Genomic DNA, 10,492 nt, shown 5'->3' with positions numbered 1-10,492 from the left:
ATGTATCTATGTAAACTACCTAAGTACTTCAGATAATATGTGGATCATAGTAAGTAGTTATTATGTTTTAGCTATTGCTCTAATTATGACTTCATAATAACACTGAAGATATTTTTTACAAATACCCAAAGGAAGAGTTTTTCTGATAATCACATTTCACAATCATACTTTTAACATAAATTCATACTGTTTTTTGTATAAATATATCCTGTCTTTTTAATGCCACATATACAGCCATTGTTTCTAGTCTAATTTCTACATTTGAAGCTTTTTTTGCAAAGGAGTAAATTCATTTAGATTATGCATTTAACTTTTAAAATTACATTTATTGATTTACTCTCTCTCTCTCTCTCTCTCTCTCTCTCTCTCTCTCTCTCTCTCTCCCTCTCTCTCTCTCTGACTGTAGGTCCGACTACCACTTGTGGGGATCGGTTCTGTCCTTCTACCAAGTAGGTCCCAGGTAATATCGAACTGAGATTGTCATTCACGGTGAATGCATCTACTGACTGCATTAGTCACCATTTTCTGGCTCTGTGCCTTCTCTTTTGAAGTTAGAATTCGCATACAGTACACATTTGGTTTGTGCTTGTGGACCGCTCTTCCTGAAGACGACGGTAGAGACTGACCACCTTTTCGTGGCAGCCGAAGAACTGCCCTACTGAGCGCAAGCTGCCTTCAGTGAGTCAGTTTCACATGGGCTACTTTACAAAACCTTAGTCCAACTAAAAATCCCCGTTAATTATTAAGCCCATCCGTATCATCTGGCTAACTGACACTGCAGACTGAGACCAAAGAGTGTTAATTCCTGAAGCTGAGCCGGTAACCGACAGGAAAATGTAGCTACAGAGGAACTGAAAAGTACTCAGCCGTTTCCTCTTGTGCTACCGAAGAGTGTCTGCTGCTTGGCTGGCATGTCTGCGACCTAACAAGCATTCTGACGCTGGTTCAGCAGTCCTGGTGTCCTGTGGAAGCATGGCGGAAATCAGTGTTCCAAGAATCCTCCTTCTGCTTATTTCTCTGGCCAAGGTTCTGGAGGGTACAAAGCTGCTGGCGCACCTCAAAAAGTGTGGTGACTTGGAGTGTGAAAGTAAGTTTGCTTTTCTTCTTCAGTCTTACATTGAGTTCTAAAAGTCACATTAAATGCTACTGTGGACCTGTGTGATGAAATCAAAGTGAATAGTATTGAGAAATCTTTAAGTTATAAACTACAGCTTGATATAAAAAAAAAAAGGGAATTCTGAAGCAAAACATTTTGTGACAGCGTTAGTATAAATTTAACGTAAAAGACAAAAATAAGATTGGTATAGAAATATGCCAGAAATGGCATTAATCCATGTGTCAAAAACTAAGTAAAAACTAAAAACTTTACTATTTCTTGATGATTGAGTAGTTTAAAAAGACATCGGGCGTTTTGGTAATTCTCTCTTTATGAAGCTTCTGCATTTTAGTTTCTGTTTCACGATCAACACTTTCTGATTCTCGTGAGTTTCTCCAAAAATGTTTTTATTTCAAGTGTCATGATTTACCTGTCTAAATTGTATCAAATGTTAGTCATTTGTTTTAATTTATTATGCAAAATGCTGAAATAAGTGTTCCAATACATATGATAACATTCAATATTAAATTCCCGAGTTTCTAATATGAGAAATTAATTTCTACTTTGTTAAGTAAGTTGCCTGAGAACTTACGTTTAAAATTTTTATTTTATATATGTTAGTATTTTGCCCACAGGTATTTATGTATTATACAATATATGTGCCTAGTGATCACAGAATCCAAAAGAGGGCATTGGATTCCCAGGCACTTGAATTACAGACAGTTATGAGCTTCCAGGTGGGTGCTGGGAACTGGTTCTGGGTCCTCTGCAAGAGCAGTAAGTACTCTTAACCAACCACTCAATCATCTCTCTAGCTCCAAGAACTTATTTTTTTGTCTTCCACATGTTGATGCAAAATAACTTTATCCTGCAGAGTATGATGACACACATCTTTAGTCCCTGCACTCAGGAGGCAGAAGTTGGCAGATCTGTAGTCCCAGGCCAGCTTGATCTACATAGTGAGTTCTTTGTCTCAAAATAGAGCAACAACAACAAAAACAGAAAAAGAAAATATTGTATGTTCATCTTAGAGTTGCTGAAAATAATTTCTATCTTTCCAACATGAAAACTGTTTTTAATTTTGCAAAATGTAAATTTAAATACAAAATATAACTATATGTAACAAAACATTTCTAGTATATATATGTATATATGTATATGTATAAAAGATTTATTTGTAGCTCTGACTGCCCTGGAACTTGCTTTATAGACCAGGCTGGTCTCGAACTCAGAGATTTGCTTACTTCTGCATCCCATGTGCTGGGATTAAAGGTGTGTGTCACCACCACCCGGGAGTAATATTTTTATGAATAAAAATTTTTGTAACCTTTCTCAGAAGTCATTTGAAACTAATGTTTAGTACATCTTTCTTTCCTTCCTTTCTCCCTCCTTCCTTCCTTCCCTCCCTCCCTCTCTTCCTTGTCTTCTTTCTTTTCATCATTTTTTTGTTGTTGTTGTTTGGTTTTTGCTTGTTTTGTTTTGTTTTGAGATAGTCCTGGCTGTCCTGGAACTCACTCTGTACACCAGACCGGCCTTAAACTCACAGAGATCTGCCTGCTTTCTGCCTCCCAAGTGCTGGGATTAAAGGGTTTAATTTTTAAAAGAAAGTTATTTTTAAAAGATTTATTATTCATTTTATTTTGCTTGTGAGTGTTGTGTCTGCATGCCTGGTGCTGGCAGAGGTCAGAAGAGGCCATGGAAGCCCCTGGCACTGGAGTTACAGATTGTTGTGAACCACCTTGAGGGTGTGGAGCCATCCACGGCACCACGTGCAGCCTACCAGTGGCCACACCCCTAGAGAAATGACTCCTCCCTCAGAAACCAGGGACTCAGTAGCTCCTCAGCTAGTAGTCCTTCCCGCCCTGCTCTGTGCTGGGATGTCAATAGTTTGATCTTTCACAGATCTTTGGCAGGCAACCACAGCTGCTGTGCATTTGTGAGTGCAGCAGCCACATATCCAAAAGTCAGCATTTCAAAATGCAACATATGAGCAATTTAAATATAAACATTTCATGGGTGATTTTTTTATGCATTATCCTTTTTTCTTAAGGAAAAGGCATTCAATATGTAGAGAAGTTTCTGGCCACAGTACTCTACAATGACAATTCTTTTCCATTTTGTATTATATCAGCACTTTAATATCTTTAGGATTCAATGGAAATTCAAATTCATAGTAATTTATAATGCGTTTTTTTTGTTGTTGTTGTTGTTGTTTTTTTGTTTTTCGAGACCGGGTTTCTCTTTGGCTTTGGAGCCTGTCCTGGAACTAGCTCTGTAGACCAGGCTGGTCTCAAAGTTACAGAAATCCTCATGCCTCTGCCTCCTGAGTGCTGGGATTAAAGACTTGGGCCACAATCGCTCAGAACTATTTTGACTCTGATTGAAGGACTTAATCAGTTTTTAAATTTTACACGTTAGCACCATAATAGTTATATGATGCGTATGTTACCCTAGACACTTGAGGGCTGAATCAAGCATACGTGATTCACTCAGAGTCACTGAGGGCCTCCCGTGTCTCCGGGGAATGTGCTTTAATACAATGTTTTAAAAGGAAATAAGGAAATAAAAGTGAAATGCAAGCCATTTCTTCCTCTGTAGAAATATTAATTTTATTTAATAATGGCACAACAGATCAAGGTGATACAATGGTGACATAAAATTGTGAGGACAGCAGGTAATGCTGGAGTTCAGACTCAGACAGGAAGCAAGATTCGAGCTAAGCAAGAAGACTGAGGGAAGATAGATACTTAGGATAAGGAAGGTGATGTTGCAGTTAAAAAAAACTCTCAGGGCAGATCTAGCCAACCATAGCTCTATGACCAGCCCCGTAAGCCTTAGCTAAACGCTCACTTTTAGAATGAAATGGGGTTGTTTGCCTTACAGATATGCACCTAGGATTTAACAGAATGAAAATCTAATGGCTCTGTAGTTATGAGGGCCTACTGCTCCTGCAGAGGATCTGGGTTTGCTTCCCCGCACCTACATGGCAGCTCACAACCACCCATAGATCCAATGCCAGTGGATCTGGTACCCTCTCTGGCCTTTGTGAACACCAGGCACACATATGGTGCATATACAATCATGCAAGCAAAACGCTCAAACACATAAAATGAAATATAGACATCTTTAAGACATAAAACGCAATAAGGAAGGGAGAGCCTGTGAGATACTCAATGGGTAGAGGCGCTTGCTGCCAAGCCTGACAGCCTGAGTTTATTGACAACCGGGACCCACAGGATACCAGAAGAGAACTGACTCTTAAAAGTTGTGCTCTGGCCTCTGCACATACACTAGACATGTACACACACACATGCACACATGTGTGCTCACCCGCAAATGTAATTTAAATAAAAAATGAGTAAGTGGGATCATTGTAAATAATCTTTAATACTGTGCCAAAAAATCTGGGCTTGAATCTGTGTGCAGTGAAAAGTTTATTTTGGTTTTTGAGATTAGTATTTCAAACTTTATTATTACTACTACTACTACTACTACTACTACTACTACTACTACTATTATAGAAATAGCCTATGATTCCCAGCACCCACGGCTGTCTCTCCAGCCACCTTTTAGAAAAAAGAAAAAAAAAAAGAAATAGCCTGTGGTAGTTTGAATGTATTGGCCCCAGAAGCTCAGAGGGAGTGGCACTATTGTGGTTTTGTTGGAGTAGGTATGACCTTCCTGGAGAAGTGTGTGACTGTGGGGGCAGGCTTTTGGCCGAGTGGCACAGACACTTCCTGTTGCCTTTGATCAAGATATAGCCAGCATCGTGTCTGCCTGCACACATGGGCTGAACATCTGAAACTGTAAATGAGTCACCACAATTAAATGTTTTCCTTATCAGAGTTGCTGTGGTCATGTTGTCTCTCCACGGCAATAGAAACCCTTACTAAGACATAGCCTAAATTCTTGAAATCCTCCTACCTCAGCTTCATGAGTGTGGGGATTACAAGTGTAACTATCAGGGCCAGCTCTCATTTCAAAACATAAGGGATGGCCAGGTGGTGGTAGCACACGCCTTTTATCCCAGCACTCAGAAGGCAGAGGCAGGTGGATCTCGGTGAGTTCGAGGCCAGCCTGGTCTACAAGAGCTAGTTCCAGAACAGCCAGGACTGTTACACAGTGAAGTCCTGCCAAAAAAAAAAAAAGAAAAGAAAAAAAAAAGAAAGAAAGAAAGAAAAAATGAAAACCTTAAAGGATAGATTGAAGGAAGGCAAAGTGGCTGGAGGAGTCAAGCATGGTATATATATATATATATATATATATATATATATATGCATATATATATATATATATATATATATATATATATATATAATCTCAGCACCTGGGAGAAGCTGAAGCAGAAAGATTTTAAGCTTGAGGCTAGTATAGGATACATAACAGGACCTTGTCTACAAATAAGTAAATGAGAGGCAGTAACATTTTTAAAGTGTGTGCTTTTTTTTTTTATGTGTCTATGCAGCCTTAATCAGCAGAGTCCTAGCCCTGACAGATCACACAGGACCTGACTGTCGGTACCTGAACTTTACTGAGGGCGAAGAGATATCTGTTTATGTTAAGCTTGCGGGAGAGAGAGAAGATCTGTGGGCAGGCAGCGTAAGTATCTAGTTTTAAGAACTGAATGCGGAATAAATGGCCAACTTGCACAAGGATACTCCCTGTTAGTCTATAAAGGAACTCTTATCACTATATAAATATTAAAACCCTCATCATACTTAAGCAAACAAACAAACAAAATATGATTATATGCACACCTTTAACCCTAGTACTAGGTACAAAGCCAGCCTCTCTGATCAACATAGCAAGTTCCAGACCAGCCAGGGCTCAAAAAAAAAAAAAAACAAAAAAACAAAAAAACCAAATCACATTTAGCGATGGCTCTAAAATTTCTATAAAAAGAAGTTTTTGGGTAGGCAGCTTGAAATGAAGGAATAAAACAGTGCTTCGAAATTATCTTTACATAACATAGATTGTTTTAAGCCTAGAATTCATATTTATTTAGAAAGCCTTTATGAGTACTAACAGATATAATGGCCACCACAACCATCTCTCTGTGCTGTCAGTGACCAAGTTTGAGAAAGACTGAGACGTTAATTGATGAGATTCCAGAGCATGTCTATCTGAAGAGCGAGGGCTGAAGTGTGTTGGAGAGGTCAACAGAAAGGGTGATACTCTAGGGAAGAAAGGTATATATATTTTTATGGACAATAAAAGAATAACAGCGAGACCTTTTATTTTGCCAAACTAAAAGCAGCCTAAACTATCTCTAAGGATAATAAGGAATGTTTTTGATTGAAAAGATTTATATCTCTGCTATGTATTATGTTTTTTGTAATAACGGCATGCTATGATGGATGAGTCTTCTTCCAAGCTCACCAGACATGACCAATCTGGTAGAGTCCCACAGTGCTCCCATATTGTGTATGTACCAAGTTCTTCCCCAGTGCAGTCTCTGTGCTCACTGTCTGAATGAGCAATGAGTTTCATATAGGCCAGGCTGTCCATAAACTCCCAGTGTAGCTGAGCCTGAATGCCAGATCCTCCCGAGTGTCGATGTTGCTGGTGTGCAACACCATATCAGTCTGAAGGCACAGACTGTATCTGAAACTTTTCTCTTCCCACCAGGGGAAGTTTAACCAAATATTTGCCACTGGCCAGATTTGCCCTGCTCTGCAGCTACTGGGACTCTTTACTGCTTAGAATGGCTTTAAAATAACTGTTAGTGTGTTTTCAATGCATCACAGAAATCTGACGCAGGTATAAGAAAATGACATAGTCTAATCATAAGAGGCCAAGAGAACAATCTTTTTTGTTTGTTTACTAAGTATGAAAATGATAATTCTACATAAAACAGCGTTTAATGGATAAAAGTCCGAGTGAAGTCTCAGTTGCTTTTAGTTTGGTGTTACATTAAATGTTTAGTCTAATTGCTCCTCTGCGTTTTTGCTAACACAAATAGAGATGGATAGTCATGCTTACAACCATTAAGGACTCATACTGTGGACTCCTAGGCCATTTCTAAACAGTCTATGTACTATGGAATACCTATTGCTCTTACTATGTAGTGTAACTAACGAGAGCTAGCAGAATCATGTTTAATGTGTGATGGTGTTAGATCAATCAGAAGACAGAAAAATATCTGTGAAACCTTAACAGGCGTAAGAAGAGCCACGAGTAGTTGAGTGGTGACTTCACTCTTGGGGTACATCCTACATGTACTTGAACTGGGTCAAAAGACTCTGTTACCAGGCTAGCCCAGAAAAGTCGACAGGAGCCAAAAGGAACTGCATCCTCCCTTGGGGACACACAGACCTTAGCTACCTTGAGAGATACATCTGGGAGTTTAAATCCTTTTTTGAATGTGACACACTGAAAACTCCAATTTTGTCACATCCTCCGGAGTCTTCCTTAGCTGTCACCTGAATTGTGACTTTTTGATATCTCAGATAAAAAGTGTAAATCTGCAGAACCTGAGAGAAGAAGGTCCTTAGGAAATAAGGGACAGACTGGGCTGGAACAATGGCCAGCGGTCAAGAGCACTTGCTATACTTCCAGAGGACACAGGTTTGGTTCCCAGTATCCACATGGCAGCTCACTACTGTCTATAACTCCGGTTCTGGAGAATCTGATGGCCTCTTCTGATTCCCACAGGCACTCCAAGCAAAACATCCATACATATAAAATAAAAATATATAAATCTTAAAGATAAAAGAATAGAGAGAGAGCGAGAATATTAAGAGTATATAGTCCATTTTCGACAGGGGCATTTTCAGTGTGGGTCATTGTGCCCTTAAGTTTATATTATTCTGTCCAATAGCAAAAAGCTAAGGCCTCGCCTGTGTTCTCTTTGTTGTTATTGCTTGTTTGGCGCTGAGGCTTGTATCCAGGGCCCTGTGCATGCTGAGAAAGTACTCCTCCACCTCGTTACACCCCCAGTCCCCACTCGTGATTTTAGATGGCATTTGAGAGCCAATTGATGATTTGTGATTTCATGTAGCTAGAAGTCAAGATCACAAGGAGAACTGAGGCTCAGTAGTCATGACTGCTTCAATCACTTCTCCTTTATAACTTTGCTCTCCATTTTGATAGAAAGGAAAGGACTTTGGATTTTTCCCCAGAGATGCAGTCCAGATTGAAGAGGTGTTCATATCTGAAGAAGTCGAGATGCCAACTAAGGTGAGTAAGCTCATTCTTAGCTATTAACTGATTCAAAAGTTTCTTGGCAAAATGGCTCCCTTGGAATAAATGTCATTGGTTGTGTGCCTTCTTCAGTGACTGTAAACAATGGTTATTAAGAACTTGTTCTTGGCCAGGTGGTGGTGGTGCAAGCCCTTAATCTTAGCACTTGGGAGGCAGAGGCAGGCGGATCTCTGTGAGTTCAAGGCCAGCTAGTTCCAAAATAGGCCTCAAAGCCACAGAGAAAGCCTGTCTCGAAAAAACCAAATAACACTAATATTACTAATAATAAAATAAAAAAATAAAAGAACTTGTTCTTGGCATGGTTTGGGTATGTGAATACAATTAGAAAAAACAGCACAGTTAAAGACTTTGCTTTCTGAGCAATAGAGTATGGTGGTTCGAAAAGTGAATTCTGGAGAGACACAACATACTCTAAATAAAATATATAATTAAAAAACAAAAGGAATCACAAACTGATATTTCAATATATGGATTTGACTTGCCAGTTTAACTCAGATTCTAGGTTTTACCACAAGTAAGGACATGGCGAAATAAGACTGTTTGCTTCCACACTGTCTTTTGTTGGCACTGGGATTAGCTGTCCACTTCCTGTCGGATACTTGGTCCTGTCACTTCTATCTCTGCTGTATTGTAGCACATTCTCTTCTCTGTATGTCCACTCTGTATGCCCAAGGCATCGTCATCTCTCTTTTTCACAATTTTATCTTATTATTATTGTTTGTTTTGTTTGTTTGTTTTGTTTTTCGAGACAGGGTTTCTCTGTAGCTTTGGATCCTGTCCTGGCACTAGGCTCTTGTAGACCAGGCTGGCCTTGAACTCACAGAGATCCGCCTGCCTGTGCCTCCCGAGTGCTGGGATTAAAGGCGTGCACCACCACTGCCCGGCATTATTATTGTGCTTAGTGTGCATAGTAAGGGGAAGAGTCATTGCCACAGAGCACCTGTGGAGGTCAGAGGACAACTTTGAGGAGTAAGTTCTCACCTTCAGTGCTTAAGTGGACTCCAGGGATGGGACTGACATCCTCAGGCTGCACAGTAATCGCCTTTATTCACCAAACCATTTCCCTGGCCAGGCATCATCACTTCTTGACCTGAATACAGTAGCCTTCTAACTGCTTGACTTTATTTTGCTCCTTTCCAGTTCATTCTTCAAAACGCAATGGATCTTGTGAAAACAAAAGCAAATGATCAGGTCATATCATTCCTCTCCTTAAATACCTTCCATGGCTTTTCACTGGCCCTGGCATACAGCTCAGACTCCATCCCTGGCCTCACAGATCCTGATTGTGCCCTGTTTCTGTCTTATGCCCCCCTCCTCCCATAAGCCACATATACCCCTGGATAGACTGGCTTTGGGGTTGTTCTTAGAATGTGCCAACTCTTTCTTGAAGGGACTCTCTCTGGGTAGAACAGCTGGTTTCTTCGTACTCTGTAGGTGCCGGCTTAAATCTTTAGTGCTTCTCAAGAAACTTTTGGAGTATTTTCCTAGATTCCAGTGATGTGGGATTCCTCTCTGTATGCTGTGAATATGCTTTATTACCATTGGTTAGTAAAGAAGCTGCTTTGGGCCTATGGCAGGGCAGAATAAAGGCAGGTGGTAAATCCAAACAGAAATATATAGAGAGAATAGGTGGAGTCCAAGAGACGCCATGTAACTGCCAAAGGAGAAAGAAACCCCAGAACCTTACCGGTAAACCATAAGCCTCATGGTAAAATGCAGAATAATAGAAATGGGTTAATTTAAGATGTAAGAGTTAGTTAACCAAAGGCCTGGGCTAATAGGCCAAGCAGAATATAGTTTCTGTGTGATTATTTTGGGTCTGGCCGTCCCAAGAAAGAAACAAGCAGCCTCCGCCTACATTCTAGTGATGCTAAGGAAGTGGATTTGTCTAAACTCAGCAGATTCAGTGCAGTCATTATGTGCATTTTTGCGAGACAATTATCACTCTATGTAGATTGGGGGGATGTTATAATTAGTGTGCAATTAAAAAAATGGAGCCAGTAATAAGATGACTGAGCCAGTGAAGGAGCTTTGCCACAAAGCCTGATGACCTGAGTTGATCCCTGGGACCCATGTGAAAGTGGCTGGAGACAATCAGATCTACAAATTTGTCCTTTAACCTCTGCATGGACATCATGGTATACTTGTGCTCAACGTTAGTCATATGTGTGCGGGTGTGTGTGTGTGTTTGTG

General features: G+C 40.1%; 1 protein-coding gene across 7 annotated transcripts in view; it reads left to right on the top strand.

Moving 5' to 3' along the window:
• Nucleotides 1-649: 649 nt before the first annotated feature.
• Mia2 (MIA SH3 domain ER export factor 2) overlaps nt 650-10,492 on the top strand; it is a 70,905-nt gene continuing 61,062 nt past the window's right edge. For 3 of the 7 annotated variants that reach the window (XM_041658139.1, XM_041658138.1, XM_041658140.1), the window contains exons 1-3: nt 836-1,087; nt 5,562-5,695; nt 8,189-8,275. In XM_041658139.1, coding sequence (XP_041514073.1) covers nt 973-1,087; nt 5,562-5,695; nt 8,189-8,275 — 336 coding nt within the window. In that variant the 5' untranslated portion in view covers nt 836-972. Of the gene's footprint in view, nt 1,088-5,561; nt 5,696-8,188; nt 8,276-10,492 lie in introns of all 7 variants that reach the window. The other 4 variants (XM_041658150.1, XM_041658141.1, XM_041658137.1 and 1 more) reach the window with 4 other exon arrangements.

Source organism: Microtus oregoni, unplaced genomic scaffold, assembly GCF_018167655.1.
Source record: "Microtus oregoni isolate MIOR12 unplaced genomic scaffold, Mior012 000009F_ref0000495, whole genome shotgun sequence".
In the NCBI taxonomy this organism is placed as follows: domain Eukaryota; kingdom Metazoa; phylum Chordata; class Mammalia; order Rodentia; family Cricetidae; genus Microtus; species Microtus oregoni.
This window is presented reverse-complemented; position numbering and strand designations above follow the sequence as displayed.